General features: G+C 40.6%; 1 protein-coding gene across 6 annotated transcripts in view; it reads left to right on the top strand.

Moving 5' to 3' along the window:
• Positions 1 to 5,951: 5,951 nt before the first annotated feature.
• LOC149158918 (protein decapping 5-like) overlaps positions 5,952 to 24,649 on the top strand; it is a 214,303-nt gene continuing 195,605 nt past the window's right edge. For 3 of the 6 annotated variants that reach the window (XM_089436364.1, XM_089436362.1, XM_089436361.1), the window contains exon 1: positions 5,954 to 6,410. In XM_089436364.1, the coding sequence (XP_089292490.1) occupies positions 6,281 to 6,410 (130 nt within the window). In that variant the 5' untranslated portion in view covers positions 5,954 to 6,280. Of the gene's footprint in view, positions 6,411 to 24,649 lie in introns of all 6 variants that reach the window. The other 3 variants (XM_089436366.1, XM_089436365.1, XR_016261735.1) reach the window with 2 other exon arrangements.

The following is a 24,649-nucleotide window of genomic DNA, read 5'->3' as shown; positions in this document are numbered from 1 at the left end:
GAGATGATGGGGGTACTTGCTTTTGAGAAACATTAACACTTGCAAATTTTTAAAAGAAAGAAATGGAGGGGGTATGATACTCCTCCATAGTTATTTTCTTAATCATTGTAGATCCAAAGGAAACTATGACAAATTGCTAGAGGAGCACACAATGTGAGCTTGATCTCTCCCATAGAAGGAGCAAGTAGATACTAAACACACTTACAAAAACTAGGTTGCACGAGCCCTAACTCGAAGGGAATTATATCTCATACTTGCTCATGAGAAGTCAATGAAAATCATACCAATGATCGCACCCACCCTAGATTCAATTAGTTGTTGTTGCAAATTATTTCCATATGAATATGAGTACTATTTTTCATTAAAAACACTAGGAAACAACAAAAAATGATAACACTTGTAACATGCTTATGTTGAAGAATCTAGGGCACATGTAGTTAATGAGATTCTTCTTGACTTGATAACTATTTGTGAGGCATTTTTAATTTTCTTATTAGCGCAATCTTCTCTTTGACATTATTAGAGTGTTTGTTTCTTATTTCATCAAATAGCTACCAAAAACGAAGAGACAAGAACACAAGATGTTGGCATTCTGCCAAGGCCAAAACCTCTCCTTCTTGGAGAGGAAAACCACACATAATTCGTCTTACAGAGAATCCCATTGACGAACACCAAGACCATGACCCTTGACTTACTAGGCCACTCCAAGACCAAGACATCAATCCTCTTCTAACTGTTGAGATCATCATCATCATTGTTGTACCATGACTACTTCTTCAGCTAGATCACTGTTGCACCATGACTGCACCTTCTTCATCACTGTCTTGACTTTGTCTTCATTAGGAACGAGATCATGACTATGATATGACAACACCTTGATGAGATCCTTCACATCATACTTGAGCCAAGACTATGACTGCGTTAGATATGCTGAGACAGAGGTCTTCAAGACTTCAGGAAGGCCGAGATTTCATCTGAGATACTCATCCGAAAACCACAGATATCCTCCTCCATACGAAATACTGAATTGTTTCCTTTATCTTGTACCACTGTACCTTGTCCGAGATTCTTCCTGCACCCATCCGAGATAACAAAGACTTGTCTGAGTTTTTCTGTCCTTGTTGTGCCATCTGAAGTTGCAGAGGCTTGTGAACAGACCTCCGAAAATGTCATCCAAAACTGTGCTTCTGCAATTCCTGTACCCATCCGAAATTCAGAGAGAAATCTGAGTTTCTGTCCTGCACTTTTGCGCTAACCCTAACTGGGTATATATAGTGGTTATGTTTCCATATTAAGCCGACTTGACCAAGTGAATCGTTGTGTCTCTTATATGAGCCGACATGACATATATATATATATATTGAGGCCGACTTGACTGTTCTCTTCATCGTTTTGTAGGTAGACTTCTTCAAGAGGATTGTGCTTGTCTTGGAGGGTTGTTTTGGACACTAGGTTGACTCATATACATTACATATATGCTCAAGAAGAGCTCTTTACACATGTCTTTGACTCTTTGACTTTCCTAGACCTATGGAATGAGTAAGAAACTCATTCTTATAATTTACAAAAATAATAATTATTTTTCTTGACAAGTACAAAGATCAAAATTACATTTGTAAATACTGAACCTCGTTACATTTTCTTCAACAGCTTATATGAAAAATGGGCATTGGTTATACAAGAAATTGATATAAAATGAAAATAACATAAACTATAACAAATTATAGGTCATACTTGCTCATGAGGAGTCAATGCTATAAAATTAGACCAATGATTGTACCCACCCTAGATTCAATCATTCATTGTCATATGGTACTTGCATAAGAAGGTGAGTATTGCATTTCATTAGAAGTCCTAGGAGATAACAAAATTTGATATTAGTTATAGCATGCTTATATGAAAAATGGGCATTGGTAATATACTAAATTGATATAAAATGAATAACAAACATAAACTATAACGAAAAGAAGTTACAAATGGTAGAAATCAACGATGGTCATTAAAGTGTAGAAAATAAGTAAGGAACCAAAAAATATGATGAAGTAAGCTAATAACACATTCTTTCAAAATTATTCATAGGGGTATTTTCTTTTATCTAGTGTCATTACACCAAAAAATGATAATAATAATAAACATATTTTTTTGATAATAATGAACATAAGGGCTGACTTGGCAAGCTACCCCTTTTGCCAAAAATAGGGGTCCTTCCCTGTTAAAGGTCCCAACTAGAAATTACATTGTTTAAATAAGGAATCCATTCAAATCATGGCTTGACAATTATGACAAGTTTAGTTTTACCATTTTTGGTCCGATTCACTATTTAACATCTAATCTAATATGCATAATACAAAAAATAGTCTAAAGACATAATGCAAATATATTCTAAGTACCTAGTTAGAACTAATAGTTGTGAGTTTTGAGAACATAACCAATTGTAACTCTAGTATCACTTTCAATGAGAAGTCATTATATAAATAATAACAAAAATACAGGTAACCAATTATTAACCAAGATAAACCTATAATTAAATAAATGGTTACAATTTTTACATTAAAGGCCATAAATAAACAATGAAAAGGAAAACATAAATAAGAGTGCATCATCATAAGAGAAAAGACTACATTTTACTAAAACTTTCTTACTCCAATCTTAATAATGTGTAATAGAAAAATTCCACACACATACAATACTAGAATCATAATCTTTCTCTGGGAAAGTTTGCTAACATTGGCTTCTCCTCATTAATTCTCTAAAGAAGTTTACAAAATGGAACAAGCAAAAGCCCTTTCTTCCTCTAAGTGAGTATATTCAGGGATAATACAAAAGTAATTGCCTCTTTGGCATCTCATGTTGACCATTTGTTTTCTTTTGGATAGTTATTTTTTGAAAGCTATCTGTTAGCTTTTCAAATACATGATTTCCTTTAAATAAAATAATATACTCCCCTTAACTTTATCCTTAAAGCATGCACTCCAAATCTCATACATTGGCATTAAATTAACATCACATGGGAAAACCAATTGCTCGAAAGCCACTTTGTACATGACCAAATCTCGCTCCATACCTTTTTGTGAGGTATTGATAAATGAATTGATCAAAGTAATATCTTTTGATCGAGTGGGAATGTACTCTTCTAGTCTTGCTTTAGTTGTGCTTCCAATTATCTCTATCACTGCACATGGGAAAACCAATTGCTCAAAAGCCACTTTGTACATGACCAAATCTCGCTCCATACCTTTTTGTGAGGTATTGATAAATGAATTGATCAAAGTAATATCTTTTGATCGAATGGAAATGTACTCTTTTAGTCTTGCTTTATTTTTTCTTCTAGTTATCTCTATCACGACCCTCTCCAGCTTTATATTGTTTTCCAAGCCTTGCATGCATTCTTTAGTAGTTATGAGTGTAGTGGGCTTTCATACGGAATGAAGATGACAACTTTGGATTACTCTCTCAACCACTTCCCATAGAATATGACCTTTTTTTTATGTTTCTAAAATCTTCATAGGTGTGTAGATCATTTTCCAGATTCATTCCATTAGATTATTGTTGCTCGACGTTTCGAAGACGTTGATTTCTAATTTGCCAAACCTACAAGGTTACATTCAATATCATTATTGTTCAACCTTGGAATATCTATAGGTGCTTGTATTTCTTCTTGTTTCCATCTTCTGATTTTTTCTAGGACCATTCATACTCCTTCCCATTGTACTCTTTAATCTTTCACTTTATTTAAAAAGGTAAAAAATTATGAATAATAAATCTGTAAATCCTACAATATTTTGTACAATAGCTTTTGATCCACATTTAACTCATCCTACACTTTCATTGCACATGCATTGTACTCAATGAGATTGGTTGTTTCTACTTTGTGATATTTATCTTAGTTCTCTAACATTTTTATTTTCCTTTTAGATTCTTCCAACTCTTCAACCACATAGATTACATTTGATTTAGTTGCCTAGAAGCAAACCACACTTTTCGAAACTATTGCTAGGGGATTTGAGTATGTCCCTTTAATAAAAGGGGTCTTGTAGTAACAAGTAATTCTTCATCTGTTGAAATCTCAAGTCTCTTATGAGTTATTACCCGTCTCTTCTTCCTATAAAAAAACAAATGAATCAAGGATAGCCATTTGTTCTATGTTTTCCTATCAACCATGTCGTGTGTTTAGCTCCCAAAAAGGAACGTGACCTCCTATTATTGTCTAGATCGTAAGCATTTTTGTTACCTCTAGAGGCACTAACTCTCGCATATTTGATATTCCTTCTCAAGTCTAATTTGTCACATTTCTTTGGTCCTCAACTCTCTTTTTGTGCTCTTCTTCATGTTTTCTATTAGCCTTTGCAATTGCTATTTCCTTATTCTTTAGTGTTTTATCTTCAATTTAATATTATCTTGTAACCAATATTGCTACACCAAAAATTGATAGTATCAAACATAAGAGAATTGCAGACATAATAATGAATGAGTGAGGGCATCTACACAACTAGGAGTGGATTACACTTGTGAACCTGATGTATCCATGGAGGTAGCGGGCCTCCTAACAAAATGGTTGATTGGTTGGGGGATGAGTATGTGTGTTTGCTAGGCCTTCCCCATCATTCTTAGTGCAATGTGTTATGTGGGTGCATGAGTGTGATACACAAACAATGAATAATAATAAATTAATAAAGAGTCAAATGCATCATATTTGGAATAGTTCCTATGACTTTAAAATCTCCTACCCTCTTGTGCATTATTAATATTAGTTGTAATCTCTAGTTTGTGTCATCATATAATTCCTAACATACCAATATATTTATGTCAATGTAGATATCCATAAAGATAATGCCCCCCCTACAAACATGATGGCTGCTTCGTTGATAGATGGACATGCATGCTTGCTCGACCTCCTCCTCCTCCAATGTGGAATGTGTCCCCCTTTCCTTTGTGGGTGGGGGGTTTTGCACTTATGTGTGTGTAATCATAAAGCATGAATAACAAACAATCAAATATGTCATGTTTTGTGCCTTGAAATTGTTTACATTGAGTTTCATGTCTTGAAATAGTTTAAAATGCTTAATAATTTTGAGGTCTAGATAAAGCTATGCTTGAGAATATAAAAGTACCACAACTTACATAATGTAGTATAAATGATTTGACTGTTGTCAATTTGATTTTTCTTTATGGAAGACATCATTGATGCTATTTCACAAGACAACGACAATTTTGCTCTGCTTCAATAGAGTTAGGAATTTAGGGGTTGAGATTGCATAATTTGAGTGACAAATATATTCAAGTAAATAGAAAAACATTACAACCTACACAACTTTGTCTAAACACTTTAACCATTTTTAATTAGTGTTATTTCAAAACACTGTGACAATTTCGCTTTGTTAAAATGAAGTCATAAACTTAGAGTTGAAATTATGTACTTAACGAGAAGTCTATTTAATAAACAAAAATACATTACAACCTACACAATTTTTTCTAAACAATTTAACTCTTTTCCATTCAAGATTTCTTCATAAAAAAATATTACCAATATATTTGATAAAAATTCTTTACAAATAACAATCTTTTCGCAATTTTGTTTTTTTATAAAAATATTTTTTAATAAAACTTTGATGATTTTGATTTTCATAATTAAAAAAAATTAAAAATAACTCAAAGATATAACCAATGACATCAACTAAAATCTTCTTCTCACCCATTTGAAATCTCAGCAATTTTAATTTTCATAAAAACATTTTTAAAAACTTGGACGATTTTGATTTTCATAAAGATTGATTGAAAAGAAGTAAGAAATATAACCGAAAGTGTCAACTAAAAACTTCTTCTCACCAGTTTGAAATCTCTAAAAAATAAATAGTAAATAGAAATTGTATTGCTTTTAAGTCACCCAGTCTTAAACCCTAGCCCGCCTTCAAAATATAAATAAAATTTAAACCAATTTCAAAATATTTTCCAATAAATTTGACTCACTAGAGTCCAACAAAGAGTTGGGAGAACATTGGCAATGATTCATACAACCTCGCACCTACACAAACTATAATATTCTTCAGGCCCTGATTCCCTTCCATACTTGTGGGCTTTTTAAAGGGGCGAATATTCTCCCCCAGTCATCAGTCGTTCTATATTTTTCTTCAGGCAGACGTGGCGGGTACAATTAGCATTGGATCGAGTCCGTTTGACACCCAAATCTTCGAGTCTAAGAAAACTAAACCAAAAATAATGACACAAGTTCTGTAGGCTGCAGGGTGTGGGAAGCTGATTGAATTTACTGTCAGCATTCAAAATGAAGGACGGGACCTCAGCGGATTCATTCGTAGGGAGTCTGATCAGCCTCACTTCCAAGAGTGAGATCCGATACGAAGGAATCCTTCACTCGGTCGATGCGGAAAACGCCAATATTTCTTTACAAAATGGTATTACATTGTCTTCCTCTAATCAATTTTCCATTTTTTCAATTTCTGTTTTGATATTCGCAAGAATTGAAACCGATACTATTGATTACACAAGATTATTGCACAACTAGACCTGTCTTTGATAACACAAGATTGCAATGAGCCCAAACCTTGATGTGTTGCATAAGGCTAGCCCTTGTTTCTTTTTCATATAGTCGGTATTGGTAAATATTTTGTTAACGAAAGACAGTGAAGAGTGTGTTCGTGTTAGGGTTCTGCCCTGATTCTGTACCTATTTGTTATTTATCCGTAGTTGGCATGGATTATTAGTTGAGTACCCAATTAAGGTGTGAGATCTTAGCATTCATCTATGGTGTCATTAGGGTCCAATATATTCCCCTTTTGCTTGGTTCTGCATTGTTTTGGTTTCTTATTGTTATCAATCAACCGTAGACAAGATTCTGTATTCAATATTGCTTATCCATAGGTAATGCACATGGTTACTTTTTCTCACTACCATTTTGAAACATTAGTGTTAAGATTAGTCGACTTACGTTGTTTTAGGTTGAAATTGTTGACATATATTGTAGGGTAGTCATTGAATATGTCATTACAAGTTGGTCTATTGATACTTTAGATAAGCACAATGTAGCTAGGATTCTCATGCTGTTAGGGTTAAGGTTCGGGACCATGGTTTTGCCTTAATTTTGTTCTCTATTTTTATGTTGCTTAGATGATATATTTTATCAAGTGCTAGAAATGTTGTCCAAACTCAATTATTCTTTGAATCTTTAATGAGTTGATGTCAATACAAGTAGAACTTACCCTATTTTCTAGGCATGTTGAGGTATATTAATGTTGAATTTCCACAATCTTGGGTCTAAGTTAGAATCTTAAAATCTCTGACACTACCAAACCAAGAATCTCAATGATACTACTTTGCACAGTGGAATATAAACAATAGTAAATCACACATGCACAGAAAATAGACAACTTTTTATATTTTTCAACCCAACTTCATTATGTTAAACAACATATAATACAACAGTATAGGGCTCTTGTACCAGGGATAATGGCCCTCATACATCCACTAGTACAAGAATACAACTGGGGATTGGTGTCAGTACATCGACAACCAATCTGCCCTCAACAAGATACTCTGACTGTCTGGCTGATGTAGAGCTCCTCACAGCTGCCTTGGTCGTACTCTGTACCTACCCAATCCTTCGGCTCCCAATTTGCAGCTCTTGCCTCTATCAATGCTCCAAGTCCATCTGGCCACTGAATCTCGGCTATCAATTTGATCACTAGTTGTGCCTTAGTCCATCAAGGGCACAACACATCGAGACTTTTGTCGAGTTGTTCACAACTCCACTTGTGAACAACTCTCAACTGCCCACTGCTGCTCCTCAACTACTCATGGACTTCAACTCACTATGGTCTTCTTGTGCTGCACCGATGAAGACCAAAATAGGGCCCGGAGGGCTGCCACCTATCACTGCAAGATGTTCATCTCCCACAATGAACATGGTCTAGGAGGACTGCCCACCATTTGCTATAGAAGTCCTTCTCCACACACAAGTCTAGGGATGCTCAACTGCTCCTCTGGCTGATCAAATCTCGAGCTCAACAATTGCCACTCTAGCAACCACTTTTGTCCATCAAAGTGTTGCACACTGGGCTCCAAATTGGGCATTATCACGTTGTCCTCCAGCAGACCATAAATGCCCAATCACGTCCACACTTGGTCCACTCTCATGCTGCCCTCCAACAATCCACGAGTGACCAAGTCTGTTGTAGCATCTACTCCTAGCTAGGGTATCCTCACACCTAGGAAACCCTTACACATGGCTGCCAACAAACTTGACCATATCTTCCCTCTGCTTTGCAATAGAGGAGCTATTGCACAAATCTAGGCCCCAATGTACTGCTACAACATCTACCCACTGATTAGGGCATCTGACAGTTGATGTCAACCCAATATCTTGGCTGCTACAACCTTCATCAACATGACATCCATTCACCATGAGATCTGCTCCTAGTTGGGGTATTCAACACTCCATGTTAACCCCAACACGTGGCACCCATAGGTTGCTTGATAATTGATCCAAATCTGACCCTAAATTAGGATCCAAGACACATCTCAGCGCTGCTGCAATACCACTGTACTGCTGTCCCTGGTAAGGGCATGTGCATGCTGCAACAACCCTTCATAAACCAATCTAACAACCTCCTCTTTGTTGTGGCCTAGGCAAGGTGAGATGGCCTCCTCGTGGGGTGTTGTTCTGGGCAAGTGACAACCCTTAACTCCACCACGCTGACCTGTTTTGGAGAGGCTAGGCCTGCGACCTACCTCAGTTTGCTGTGACTCCCTAACAACCTTCCAAAACAACCTCCTCTTACCTTTGTTTAACCCTCAAATAGACCCGCAAGCAACTATAGCAAGCTTGGCCTTCCAACCCTTCTCCTTGGCCTCCTACAACACTTCGGTCACTTGAAACAACCCTATAACAATCCCTCTGCCCTCGTTGTTCCTTGCTCCTTGTTGCGGCCAAGTTTTCTCCTCTACCGAGCTCTTATTTCTCCTTCAACGCTGCCCTTATGTTGCACAATGGATGTAGAATAGTCCTCCACAACACTTCTTATTTATACACCAACAAGAGGGCTCCTTCTAACGTCCTCCATGTGCTTGACAACTGTTAAGAGGCTTATTTGCACCAAGCCGATCCTAACTCATTTGTGCAAAACCCAACATTGGACTTCAAAAAATTCATAACTCCATTTCTACAACTCGGAATTGGATGATTCTCGTTGCGTCGGATTCGTCTTGACGAGAACTATCATCCTCATCCATCACATGTCGAAATGTGCTCATTGTTTTGGCCCAAATCATGATGGTTGCAAAACCCCAAGCGTGGGTTCCAAGCCCACAAAGCCACTTGAGGAGCTCCTTCCCCCAAACCTTCGATCCTCAAGGCTTGGAGTACCTCCCAAGCTACAAAAATCAACACTCCCTCTTAGCAAGGGAGGTACTTCCAAGACTAGGAAGTAACCATCATCATCCTCGACAACACTAGCCCATCTGGCTTCCATTGCTGCAGCATACCCGACAGTCTTGGTAGTGCCTCGGCCTCATCACATCTGAACCTGAAGATCCCAAACCTCCATAGGGCTGCTCCCTCTGAGCCTACATGATATTCACTAGCTCGGTGCTGCAAGCACTCATCCTCTTGGATCAAATACTACTCGTGCAAATCCCACCAATCTCGTATATGCAATATCACAATCCAATGAAGACTCTAGCCTGCCATCCTGTATTCCATCACATGAAGCCACCTTGATCAACCTGATCTCGTCCATGCCAAAGAAACCCTTGAGTTGTCCCAACCATCCATGAAAAATCAATAGAAGTCCATGATCAACAACTTGCCCTACAACAAATTGTTGTTCACCAGGCTCACCACCAATCCACCAGAACTCCCAGCCAATCTCGCTGCCAAGCCAGTTAAGACCACATCTCCATGTTTGCAGCTAAACCCTCTGCTCCATGATCTAGACACCCACAACTCCCTCTGAGTTGCTTCGCTGTGCACACTCTGATTCACTATCCCTCAAATTAACTTAGATACGCTTTGATGCCATGTTGAATTTCCACGATCTTGGGTCTAGGTTAGAATCTTAAAATCTTTGACACTACCAAACCAAAAATCTCAACGATACTACTTTGCACAACGGAATATAAACAACAATAAATCACACATGCACAGAATATAGACAACTTTTTACATTTTTCAACCTAACTTCGTTATATTCAAGTTTTGAACAACATATAATACAACAATCTAGGGCTCTTGTGCCAGGGATAATGGCCCTCATACATCCACTAGTACAAGAATACAAACTGGGGCTTGGTGTCAGTACATCGACAACCAATCTGCCCTCAACAAGATACTTTGACCGTCTAGCTGATGTAGAGCTCCTCATAGCTGCCTTGGTCGTACCCTGTACCTACCTGGTCCTTCGGCTCCCGATCTGCAGCTCCTGCCTCTATCAATGCTCCAAGTCCATCTGGCCACTAAATCTCAGCTATCAATCTGCTCACTAGTTGTGCCTTAGTCCATCAAGGGCACAACACATCGAGACTTTTGTCGAGTTGTTCACAGCTCCACTTGTGAACAACTCTTAACTGTCCACTATTGCTCCTCAACTACTCAGGGACTTCATCCCACTATGGTCTTCTTGTGCTGCACCGATGAAGACCAACATAGGGCCCGGAGGGCTGCCACCTATCGCTGCAAGATGTCCATCTCCAATAATGAACATGGGCTAGGAGGATTGCCCACCATTTGCTGTAGAAGTCCTTCTCCACACACAAGTGTAGGGCTGCTCAACTGCTCCTCTGGCTAATTAGACCTCGATCTCAACAACTGGCACTCTAGCAACAATTTTTGTCCATCAAAGTGTTGCACACCGGGGTCCAACTTGAGCACTATCACGCTGTCCTCCAGCAGACCATAAATGCCCAATCACGTCCACACTTGGTCCACTCTCATGCGGCCCTCCAACAGTCCATGAGTGACCAAGTCTACTGGGGTATTTGCTCCTAGCTAGGGTATCCTCACACCTAGGAAACCCTTACACATGGTTGCCAACAGACTTCGCCATATCTGCCCTTTGCTATGCAATAGAGGAGTTATTGCACAAATCTAGGCTCCAATGTACTTTTGCAACATCAACGCACTGATTAGGGCATCTGATAGTCCATGTCAACCCAATCACTTGTCTGCTATAATCTTCATCAACATGACATCCATTCATCGTGAGGTCTGCTCCTAGTTGGGGTATTCAACACTCCATGTTAGCCCCAACACGTGGCACCCACAGGCTACTTGATAACTGATCCAAATCTGACCCTAAATTAGGATCCAACACACATCTCAAGCTATCCCTGGTTAGGGCAAGTGCATGCTGCAATAACCCTTCATAAACCAATCTAACAACCTCCTCTTTGTTGTGCCTAGGCAAGGTGAGATGGCCTCGTCGTGGGCTGCTATTCACGACAAGTGACAACCCTTAACTCCACTACGCTGGCCTGTTTTGCAGAGGCTAGGCCTGCGACCTACCTCAGTTTGTTGCGGCTCTCTAACAACCCTCCAAAACAACCTCCTCTTACCTTTGTTTAACCCTCAAACAGACTCGCAAGCTCGACCTTCCAGCGCTTCTCCTCGGCCTCCTACAACACTTCGGTCAGCTGAAACAGCGCTAGAACAATGCCTCTGTCCTTGCTATTCCTTCCTCCTTGCTGCGACCAAGTTCTCTCCTCTACCGAGCTCCTATTTCTCCTTCAACGCTTCCCTTATGTTGCACAATGGATGTAGAATAGTCCTCCACATCACCTCTTATTTGTACACCAACAAGAGGGCTCCTTCTAATGTCCTCCATGGGCTTGACAACTGTTAAGAGGCTTATTTGCACCAAGCCAACCCTAACTCATTTGTGCAAAACCCAACATTGGACTTAAAAATTCATAACTCCATTTCTACAACTCGGAATCGAATGATTCTCATTGCGTCGGATTCGTCTTGTTGAGAACTATCATCCTCATCCATCACATGTCAAAATGTGCTCATTGTTTTGGCCCAAATCACGATGGGTGCAAAACCCCAAGCTTGGGTTCCAAGCCCACAAAGCCACTTATGGAGCTCCTTCCTCCAAACCCTCGATCCTCAAGGCTTGGAGTACTTGCCAAGCTACAAAAGTCAACAATTAATGGGCTTTTACCATTCAAACCCTTCCTCCCTATTTTTGAATGGTTTTATTAGATCATTTCAAAATGAGGGATTTGGAGGATGCTTCTATCTAATTTTCTTTCTTTCTTTATGGTAGAGCAATTATTCAAAATCTAGGTTTTGATAATGGAACCAACAGGTGGACGGTTTTGGGAGCATGAGCATAGCACTGCAAGCACAAGATCAGGATAATGGTAGGTCAAAGGTTTAATTCAGGTGCATCTGTGTATATAACATAAGTTAATTTCTTGGACGGGGAAATATTCAATCGACCTTCTAGTAACTATGTTTTAGAGGTGAAGGTAGAAGTGGGACGCCTAGTGTTCATGTTCGCCATCACTTTTAATCACACCATAAGTGGTTTGAGATTCCTTAATGTTGTAGCCAGTGAGAGAAAACTGCATTGGCCGCATTGGATTTCTCTTGGTGGCAGGCTCAGATAGCACCTTCGAGGGAGCACTTGGGAGAATATGTGCAGGGGTGGTGTTGTAGGTTTACAAGAAGCATATCTTCACCTCAGAGTTCTAAACACTATTGCAAGATGCACAAGAAGCAACAAACTTCCTCACTAACATAGTGGTATAGGCCAAGCTCATTCACATAAGGTCGGATGAAAGATTGTGTTGTTTTGGAGTTTTAAGGGAATCACTAGTATGGGGGGGGGGGGGGAGTTTTGTTGTTGCTCAATCTGGTGCAGTTGGTGTTGGTGCAGGTGGTGTTGGAGTTGTGTGGACCGCATTTGCATGTAATGGTGGTATTGGTAGTGGTTGGCACTTGGTCTCGGGTTGTTTGGCTCATTTCTTCGGGTGTTGCTAGTGCCGTGACATGGGACATGAGTCCCGACTAATGTCGAGGTTTCTGTTGTGGGCGTTGTTGGTGTGGATATAACAGAAGTTACATATGTTGTGGCTTTAGCTCTCAAATTTGTCTTGTGGGTGCAGGTTGACATTGTTGTCGGCCCGCGGTGTCTGCCCTACATTTTAGATGCGTTTTAGGTGGTGGCCAATAACATTTTATTGGAGTAGTATATCCCAATTGATCGAAAGGTGTGACTGATCGGCTTCTGTTACATTGGCTTGCCATGTTCTCTGTTGGATATGGGGATTGGCTCTTTGTTATTTGTCTGGGTGCAGTCTTGGTGCCAATGAGATTTGTTCCCTGGTATTGCCCAGTTCAATCTCGGGGCTTGATTGGAGGGATATCCCACTCCTTCACATTCCCAACATTTATTGCAGTTGGTGTGGTAGGTATAATTTTTGAATATTTAATTCATCTATTTATGTGTTGGGTCAGTGAATTACAAGGGCTATATGTGGAATTCAATTAGGATTAGATCATACTGTCTGGTGGATCTCTAATCTATTGGGCATCATCATTTTTGTTTTTAATTGGTTTCTGGTTATTATTATCAGTCCTGGGTCTATTTGCCACTATGCTCTAGGCTAGTTACTCTCCTCTGGCGTTGGGGCCTCTTTTCGGATTTGACGTGGCATTGATTGTGGGCCCTGTTACCGCTCAATTTAGCAGGGGTCCTAGGAGGGGTTCCAAAGGGACTGCTACTAGATCAAGTGGCAACAATGAGACAAGGACCCACTGTCACCTCAGTGAATGCCCCTTCTCTTTACGGACTTTCACCGATGAGAGAGGTCTCAGTATAGGAAAATCACTAGAATGATGAGGTCAATAATGATGCACAATGTGATTTCCAACACCCATTCAAAGGAGAGGCTTTGATAATAGGCTACTTGCTTTAGAAGCAAAAGAAGGGCTCTCCAAGAAAGGCTTGAGGGAAGGATGACCTCGGGTTTAGGAATATTCAAAAATGATGAATGCTAAGATCAAGACTTCCAAAATCCCTCACTTGTGATTGATGTGTTTATACTAGGGTTCAAAGTGACACAAGGATGGCTCATTCAATGGAAAGATTCAATTAAAGTGTGAGATTTGGGAGAAACTAGGGTGACTTTCCACAAAAAAACCCTTGAGAGAAATACTATAAGAGACCAAGCGTTGAGAGATATACTGTGGTAAAGGCTCATCCAATGATTGGATATAGTTAAGAGAAAAGGTTTTGAATGATGAACTACAAAGTGCAAACCTTCAAGAAATCCCCAAGTCAAAGTAGCTTCAAGGGTTCCCTCTTGGTGTGATAGCTAGGGCATCAATTTATTTGAAATTCCATTGTTGGAATTCGTTTAAAACTGGATTCCTAGAGGAGACATAAATGAAGAACTTTGTCTGGATGAAATCCTAAAATTCCTCCTCCCTAAAATTTCGCACCAAGCCCTAGAATCTCCTTATTCTTCGGGGACGGAGAAAAGAGGAAGAAAAGAGGCGAAAGAATGATATTTCATTAAATTAATGTGATCACCAAGGATCTAGGACCAGTGCCTAGTCTTTCGAGAGAATGGAATCAAGAATGAGATTGATTTAGGGTTTTGTTCTATCAAGGAGCCTAATTGCAGCTTCACATGCCCTAATGAAGCAACTTCCCAGCTACAACAAGGATTTATAATTCGATTTGTCAAATAATGGAGTTTTAGGGTTAGGTTTTCAAAGACAACCCCTAAGGAACATTTGTTTTTCTTGCCCAATGAATAACACATACAATAGATCAAGATGACCAAAGTGATTCAAGATTTTCACATAATTTAGAGCACAAGCAACATCATGGTGCAGTATTCCATACGTTAAACATACAATGAAAATTTCGCATAAAAGAGAAACTTACATGGCAGAAAAAGTATATCCATCCACCACATTTGTAAGAGAGAAGCTCCAAAATAGAATAACATTAAACCCACATGTCAAAATGCATTAAAGAATCTCCAATTTGTCCTTCAATAGCTAGAGCGAAATTCCATAAGAAACAATGATCCAAATCCAAGTGATGATGAGTTACAAATGAAGCCTCACTTGTATTTATATGAGCCTCTAATAGTTCAATGAGTCTAATTAGACTAACAAACCCCTAAAAGTGTCTCTAATGTGCAAAATAACACCCTAATTGGTGACAAGCCCACCAAATAACTCCATAATATGAAAAATAAGCCTCTCAGGAGGGCCAAAATGATAATACAATAGCTAGGAGGGTATTTGGAAGGCCTAGTGAAGTCCAACATGTGCCAAATGGATGGAAGGGCTCCAAAATTAGTGATGAAGGAGGTGGCCCCTTGATCTCCAAGCAAAAAACCTGTGGTGTCCCCAAGTGGCTATGGGGGCACAAAACATCCTCATGGGTCTCCAAATGGATCGAACAAGTCTGCATTCCATATGTAAGGATTGTAAGAACGATGCAAGCCCTCTCATTGTCTCCCGCGGCGAGACACATCCTCATCTGGGCCCTGGATCAATTGTCAAGTGGTGTGGTGCAAGAGTGTAACTTGGGAGGCAAGGTGGTCCAGGTGCATCATCATTGTCCAATAGGTGGAACATGAGCAAGGAATAAGTGGAACCAAAGGATCCCATGAAGTGGCAATCTATTCTTTGCTATGGTGGAGATCCGTGGCTCTCAACGTTCACCCTACAAATGTCAGTACGACCCTCTAGAGGGCTTGGACCCCGTTATGGAGACCAAACTCCGAATGAAGACCCACTTGCAATCCTATATAAGATCCAATGCGTCCCCTCACCTTCAAGTACAACCAAACATTAGTGTAATTGAGTAAATGAGCTTACAATTACAAATCATGAAACCAAGTGGACACTTCACAGTGGCATGCCCTTCCATAATGGGCTTTAGAATGTATAGGTGCCTCCAAGTTCACGAAGAAGGTTAACCAAGGACCCTATTAAGTGGTTTTAGCCTCTAAGGTGGGTGACATGTCCATGGTACATCCATCAAGTGGCAGGTGGCATGTGATGCAATGATGGAATGGAGTTGGGCATTAGGGGAAGGCTCTAAGCCACATGACACAGTACAAGGGTAGCTATAATAAGGGAAGCCCACACTTGGGTGTATGAATGTAGGAGGGAGCAATCGTGGTACATGAGTTACCCCAACCATTGTTTTTCCACCCTTCTTCATATGCCTTTTGCCTTTTATAGATTTTTCTTTTGTAACTACTTGGGGCTCCAGGGGATGAGAGCATGATATGTAAGATATAACAGTGAATACTCCCTTAAGGTGGGGCAGTTCGTTGCCCACCAGGGGTTGGGACAGTCATGGGCTCCTTAATGATGTAAGGGGCCAATATGAGGGGTTCTAGGAACCACGATGATGGCCATAATGATAGGGGTAAAGCTCATGTATGAATTTTTCCCACGTGCTAAATTTGTATGTCCCGACCATCTTTGGCATGTTATGGTACATTTTTTGTTGAGAGTGGCCAAATTATGCTTTTTCTTTTCTTTTAGCTGCATGAACTTCTGGGTAATCGTTCCAGGCCTGACCCAAAGTGTTGACAAGGGGAAGGGGAGGCTAACTATTTGTGGACCCAATGGACAAATGTGGACTCGGATGGGAAATATGGTGAATGGGGTTATAATGAGCAGAGGGGAGTGATGTATATGGTGTAGGGAAGTGGCACCATGCAACCAAAATCGAGGTTTCCCATGTAGTGCCACCCCTAAAGCCAGTAGCCAATAAAGGAGATCCCACGGGACTAGGATACAAGGTTAATCATCAATTTGGACCGAGGATACGAGTACAAACCAAGCCCACTCTTTTTCCAAAATCCCCCCACTAATCCATGCCCAAAAGTGTCCATGATGAGTAAACAAAAAAACCCAACTACACAATGAAAAGCCATACCTTCGGGGCTGGAAGGCCCACCTTCAAACATACGATCATAACAGAGGGGCGAGGGAGCATATGGCTGGCTCAGGTGGCAGAGATAGTGGCACATAAAGTTATCTAGTGGCTACAAGGGGCTACTGGCTGCCAGTTGAGGACCATCTAAGAGAAATTTTTTCTCCTATGGATACTGGGTAACCTCTGTCTCCAACTAGGAAATGATCTCTCAGAAGGATGCAAGAACATACTCGAACGGGGAGGTCATGATAACAACATCAATCTCTTGGGAGTGCAAACTTGTTACTTGCACATATCAAAGACCAAGGACATGGGGCAACATTTTTTTTGTTGTCTTATGATCACCCGTGCTTAATTTTAGGCCATAAAATCAACAAGAAATAAAATTTACTTTAAATGCTATTTTAATCTAAATGCAACTAATCTAGCATGATAATATCACATGATGTTAGTTCTAATGCGAAAATTTAGCATGCAATGCATCCTACTCTAACATGCATAGTATACCATACAGGTACTAACGTAATCATATACCCAATGCAACCAACGTATCACCCAATCACTATGAGAACAACTTCCCCTCAACTTACTTAGGCAATAGATCCAAAGGCAAGGGCGGGAATGGCTACACGGAAGGTTACAAGGGCGGGAGGTGAGAAAATAAAATGTCCACACATAGAGCGTCATGGGGGAAGAGGGAATAAAGCGATGAAATCTATTCCATGAGATCCTTTCTTTCAACCAAAAGATAGAGATGTCAACAATCAGGCTCATAAACCTCTAATGGATGGCAACCTTAGGCATATCATCAAGTTGTTTGAAAGACCTCAAAGGTTTGTGTTTGTTTACGAACATGTGAAAGTATATTACTGATTGGGATTGTGTTTGTACAGGTAAATCTCTCGAAGTTTCTGATAGCATGCTGGTTACTGATCAGTTTGATCGGGAGAGATTTGTTGTCCTTGAGCTACTGGATCAAGGTGTGTTGAGGCTTTGTGAGTGAAGCATTGCCTGGGAGGACATTTGGCTGACACTTTGTGTTGATGTCTAGGTCCCAAAGTTGGGAGGGTGGTGTTGGTCATAGAGCTCTGACCCTGGGCTGATGGTTAGCAAGTAATCCTGATGGTACCTAAAGAGGCTGAAAGCTTTAGTCCATCTTAGTCCCACTCGGATAGATTTCCATGGTCAGGAATCTAGTCCATGGCATTGCGGTGTCTAAATTGTTGAGAGACCTTGGATAGATTGCCCTGGTTAGGAATCTAGTATGTGGCATTGCGGTGCCTAAATTGTTGAGAGACCTTGGATAGATTGCCCTGGTCAGGGATCTAGTCCATGGCATTGAGGTGCCTAAACTTCTTCGTAGATGATGTATTTTGAGATCTTCCATGTACCTCTATGGGTATATGTAAATATGAATACCTCCCTAGTTAAGAGGGAGTGTTGAAGAATGTAACTAGGTTCGGTCTTCATAATTGTACTTGAAGTCAAAATGTAATATATTTGTCAAAAGAAAAGCAAATTTCTTTTATTATTATTATTGAATTGACTTGTTAAAGCATGGGTTTTATGCTTGGGTCAATTGTCATAGGTCAAGCCTCCATTGTAGACTTTAGGATTGCTTATTTGGGTCAAAGTCATTTTGTTGATTGGTCAAAGACTCCTCCATCAAGTCTTCTTGCTGTTGGCTTCAAATAGATCATCATCAAGTCAGCTATATTTAACTGAACTCAAGTCGGCCTCAACATATATGGAGACACAACCCTTCAACAAAGTCATGTCAGCCTATTACACATGGAGACAACTATATATATGAGTATAAGGTCTTCGCATTACACCACCACAGAAGTTCGGATTAATTACAGAGATAATTTCGGGTAACCACAGAGACAAGCTTCAGTGATATTCTCGACATACCTTTCTGAGATAGAAAATGGATTACAGTGGAGACTAAATTTCGGTGATATGTCACAGTGACTTTGTGCTATTTTAGTCTCACAGTTTCAATGTCGTTTCAGTGCGGTGTTGTTACAGTGACCTCAGTTCGGAGCTATTACAATCAGTGTTTTAAAAACCCGCTGGTTTGAACCAGTAACTGGTCAAACCGGCCAGTCCACTAGCCCACCAGGTCAAATTGGCATAAAAACCTGGTTTGACCCCTCATTTCACCCAAAAATCGAAAAAAATTGTCCTAACTGTCCGGTTTAGGACGAAACCGGCCGATTTATGGTCAAACCGGCCGGTTCTGTCCTAAACCGGTCGGTTAGCTGCCAAGGCCACGGAGGACCCATGCAACGCGATTTTCCAAGGTTGTAGGGTGTTTTGGAGGGAAAATAAGGGTTCTTTCCCTCCAAAAACACCCTCTCCAAGCCTTTAAAAGGACCTCGTCCCTCTCATTTGTCTCACACATCTCATTTGGAGTATTTGTGAGTTTGATTGGGAGCTTGGAGAGTGTTGAGTTTTTGTTGTAGTAGTCATCTTGGAGGCTTGGAGTTGGAGTTGGAGCTATTTTGGAGATAGTTTGGAGTTGTCAGTGGAGTTGGCATCTTCAAGAGGAGGCTAAGGAAGCAATTTTGTATTTCCAGGTAAGGATTTTCACTTGAAAAATCCTCATTTGACTACTGTCCATGTATTAATTTTTTTTAAGTGTTCTAAACTTCCAACTTCTATCATGTTAATTTTAGATAACAATGGTATGTTCTATGGTTAAGAGCAATTTACTTCTATTTTTTTATTAGCCCAATATCAATTTCCAGATTAGCAATCACATTGACATGACAACAAATGCAGAAAGAACATAAATAAAAACAGTAGAAGACAAGCCAAGACAAGAGGACACAAGATGTGGCGCATGTCAGGGACAAACCCCAATGTGGGGAAACCCTTTGATCAATTCTTCTTATTATTCTTCAAAAGCTCAGTAGAGAGAGAGTACAATATACAAAATTCACTTGCCCAATCAAAGTCAAATCTGTCTAGTCAAACTACAGTCATAGGAAACCCTAACCAGAAAGTCAATGCTGGTCAATGTGGCAAAATTTCTCCTCCAAATCAACTTGATCAAACCCAGTCAACTTGGCTTCCAACAACAATCCAAATCAACCCAAAATAGTCCCGAAAATATCAGTCAAACTCAGTCAACGTAGACGTCAAACCCGTGGTCAACTTCCTTGCGGTCAACGTTGGTCAAACAACTCAGAATGTCTCGATTTTTGTGCCTAGAAATGTGGCCTGCCCAAATAGAATATTCCCTAAGAAAAACACAGTCAAACTGGTCAACTGCTACTCAGTCAACACTGGTCAAACCCTCATGTAATTCGGTCAACGGCAAAACAAAAAATTGTAGTCTTGTCCTTCGCACGTGTGGAGAGAGAGGCTTCCCTGAAATTGTACACCTAATCAGATGAGGAGAGAGAGAGAAATGTGTGTGATGAATGATGCCCAAATGAGGTAGATGCTCCTTCTATTTATATGCAACGTTGAGGATGAATAGATGTGTCTTTTGGGCTTCTGAGCCTACATTAGATTGCTGGCCAACCTTGACAATTTGTCCATAAACGAAATAAATACATAATTCCATTTGTACATGTCAGAATCAGATGATCTTTAGATCAATCTTACACCTCTTGGAAAGAGGAATCCAATAAAATATCAGTACATCATATGAGTTGCCCAAGGTGGAGTTTGGACCTAGTTGCCAAATTTAACACTCCCTCTCAACTAGGAAGAACTCCAGCTACCAAACCATTTGACGATTTGTACCATCCTTGTCATCCTTGCTCTACTCTGCTCTGATGAACCATGAAGAAATAATGAAGAAGAAATGATCGAGAATGTATCATACCATTCTCCACTGACTCGAAGTCAGTCTCCAATAATCGAGAGTCATACTACTCTCCACTGACTTGAAGTAAGTCTTCATTGATCCCAGATCAATATCAAACATCCTAGCATAGGGAGTATAGTAGTACACGATGCGTCCATCAGTAGTACTATGGTCCCTATCCTCATTTACCTACTCATTAGCCAGATGAGAGGTACTTCCCATGGGTCCTAGAGTGCATGGGTAGGATGTATCGACAGGAGAAGGTGAACTACTCATCCTGCTCGTATGCCATAGGAGAAGGTGAACCACTCATCCTATGCATATCTCAACAATCATGGGGTATCACAGGGGAAGGTGAACCACTCACCCTGTACATCGCGCACCTCTAGGGGAAGGTGAACCACTCACCCTATGGTCACTCATCGCTCCAAGAAGTACCCCAAGGCCTCGGAGCTCCCAGAGCTCGATATCTAAATCAAACGGGACCCTCATAAGAGGGTCTCTCCACGACTCCAAGTCGTTCATGGAGGGTTAAGAATTTGGCCTTCCCCAGGGGCTTCGTAAGAATATCCGCGACCTGATCATCAATCCTAATATGTTGGAGCCTTATTGCTCCCCGTTGTACCATATCCCAGATAAAGTGGTACCTGATATTAATATGCTTGGAGCGGTCATGAAACACGAGATTCTTAGAAAGACGAATCCCACTTTGGTTGTCGTAGAAGATCATGGTGGTATCCAACACATGTCCAGACAACTCACTAAAGAGCTTCCTCAACCAAACAACTTCACAGGAGGCCATACTAGTAGCAATATATTGGCCTCGACGTTGCTCAAAGCAACAGATTTTTGCTTCTTGCTCATCCAGGATATCGAAGCAGAACCTAGAGAGAAGCAACATCCCGATGTGCTCTTACGATCCACCACACTGCCAGCCCAGTCAGCATTAGAATAACCATGGAGCCTCACATTCCCGACAGTGTATCTCAATCCATAGGTGATTGTGCCCCGAAGATATCTCAAAAGATTCTTGGCAGCAATCCAATGTATGTGATGAGGCTCGACCATAAATGGACTCAATGTATTCATTGCAAAGCATTTGTTTGGTACGGGAGTTCACCAAGAACATCAGGGCCCCCACGAATTGATGATACTCAAAAGGATTTCCCAAATCGGCCCCAACAACACTTCCGCATAACTTCTTGAAGTTAAGTTCCATCAGAGTAGTCACGGACTTACAATCCACCATCCCAAATCTTTTAAGTAACTTCACAATGTATTTTCTTTGAGAAAGGAAAATCTCACTTGGCTTTTGCGAGACCTCTAATCCTAAGAAATAATGCATCAGTCCTAGGTCCTTCATCTTGAACTCAGAAGCCAACTCCCTCTTACATTGATGAATAAGAGGGTCTGCACCTGTCAGAAAGAGATCGTCCACATAAAGTACCAAGATGAGGGGTCTATCATTCTCAACATTAAAGTAAAGGTTCAGATCAACTTCACTTTTTGTAAATCCCAACTTCATCAAATAGTTGTCGATCCTCTCATACCAAGCTCGGCGAGCTTGCTTCTTCCCATAGAGGGATTTCTTCAACCTGCATACATGTGTCTGACGATCTTGAACTTCGAACCCCTCGGGTTGTTCTACATAGACTTCCTCCTTAATTGAACCATGGAAGAAGGCGGTTTTGACGTCCATCTGGTGTAGGTTCCATCCTTGCGAGGTAAGATGGGCTATAATCGAACGGATGGTGGTATATCAGGTAACTGGAGCAAATATCTCATCATAGTGGACACCTTCCTTTTGAGAGAAACCTCGAGCAACAAATCTGGCATTGAACTTTTCAGCACTTCCATCGGCTCTATGCTCGATCTTGTAGAGCCATTTAGAGGTGACGACAGATTTGTCCTGGGGTCTAGGGACCACATCTCAGACATCATTCTTCATAATCGACTCATACTCTTTGTTCATAGCATCCTTCCAAATTTGGTGCTTCACAGCTTCTTCGAACGTGCAAGGCTCAGATTGAACAATGGTTCTCAAGGTAGTTAAGTACCCTTGGTACCTATTCGGCTTCTTACTTTCAAGAAATGTCCCCCTTAGAGCAACATGTCTCTCGGCATCTTCGAGAGTTTCCCTAAGCCATGAGGGTCTCCTTTTTGAGGAGAAGGGCTCATGAGGAGGTGGATTAATGGGATCCATTGGTCTTTCAACATCGGGCATCGGCTCATCCTGTGATTCTCCCTGCTTTCCTGAATCTGCTTCTTTGTCCTTCCTTGGAATAGGAAGGTTATTAATCTTCCCAAGGGCATCATCTTCATCAAAGGTGACATCATGACTTATCTCCACTTCTCTTTGACCAGGCACATAGATTCTATATGCCTTAGAAGTTTCATTGTAGCCCACAAATGTTCCTTTCTTCCCAGATGCATCCAATTTGTTTCTCTTTTCTTTTGGCACATGAAAATACACAAGGCTACCAAAAATTCTGAAATGAGAAACATTAGGTTTCTTACCGATGAAAAATACTTCGGGAGTTTTAGAGTCCAACACTTGATGAGGGCATCTATTTTGAATGTACATGGCAGTGTTGGCAGCTTCTGCCCATAGGAACTTCAGAAGGCTTTGATCATGAGGCATGGCACGAGTGGCTTCTATAATGGAATGTGTTAGTGTCAGTCTTTCCAGCCTTCCTCCAGTGATCAAATATGCTCTTACAAAGTGGTCTCAGAGTGTCAAGGTCAAATTTTGTCATTTCAAAGAGTCTTCAAGCAAAATTTGGTCACTAGGCATTAGGTCTAGGGTTTGCTTTCACTCCTTCTAAAGTTGTCCAAATGTCGGTCCATGTCATCATTCAGCTGAGTCTATCATCATTCATAGGGTTGTCCTCATCATGTCAGGTTCCATTGGGTCATTTTACACCTTGTTCATGCTTCAGTTGCGCCTAGGCAAGGTTCATTTCTCTCTCTTAGGGTTTTGGAGGTAAATTCTCTTGGAGGGTCAAATCATCGGAAAAATTTGTATCCTGATGTTCATACACCTTCTCCTATCATTAATGTACCTTATTAAACACTTCCCATCACTGAGATTTCCCAAACTCCTCATTTTTCCACAAACCCTAGTTTCTTGCCACAACTTGGCAATTTTCTAGGCTAAGCCTGTGTTTTGCCCTTTTGGACCCCTTCCCCTCACTCCATCTCTAAGATTCCACTTTCCCCTGCTTCCTAACATCCCTCCCTACTTCCCAAAATTTCCCCAAGAATTTACAAGCCCCTCATCCCCTTCATTTCGCTTCATTTCCACAAAATTCCTTGTTTCACACATCGGGATAAGTTTCACTCAAAAGATGTTTCAGAGCAATCAAAGATGAATTTTGGAAAACTGAGAGAGGTTTTTGTCCACAACATGCCAAAGAAGAAAAACCTCCCTCACTTTTTACACAGGTGTCATGGTTTTAGAGAAATGTCAAAAATACAATCGCCTCGGGAGAATTGATGCACCTTTGAAGTGACCTTGGGAAAATAAGGTTTTCTCCTAGCTTGGTTGGCCAAATAACTTTCTTGATGAGTCAAAGGATAACTAGACAAAAATATCTTTCCAATGAGCTATCATGAACTCAATTTGGAGTTGAGGAAGGCATTCAAAAGTTGATTGCAACAGCACTCTGCCTTGAGGCAGCCTCATTTGGCACATTTTGACCAGTCTTGGGAGATTTGATTTTTGACAAGGCAAATGAACTTCAAATTAAAAAATTCCAGTTGGGTTGGAAAGTAGACTCAAAGACCTTTCCAACGAGCTATCCTGCGCCCGATTTCGACACCGGGAAGGCCTCCGAAAGCCTCCTGAAAAATGCACTATGTGGCGCGTGGCGCGTTGAGCAGGCGCGCGACGCAT

Source organism: Pinus tabuliformis, chromosome 5_2, assembly GCF_031772625.1.
Source record: "Pinus tabuliformis cultivar Carrire ecotype Pingquan chromosome 5_2, CPIR1, whole genome shotgun sequence".
Taxonomy (NCBI): Eukaryota; Viridiplantae; Streptophyta; class Pinopsida; order Pinales; family Pinaceae; genus Pinus; species Pinus tabuliformis.
The sequence above is the reverse complement of the archived record's forward strand: the minus strand, read 5'-3'. Positions and strand labels throughout refer to the sequence as shown.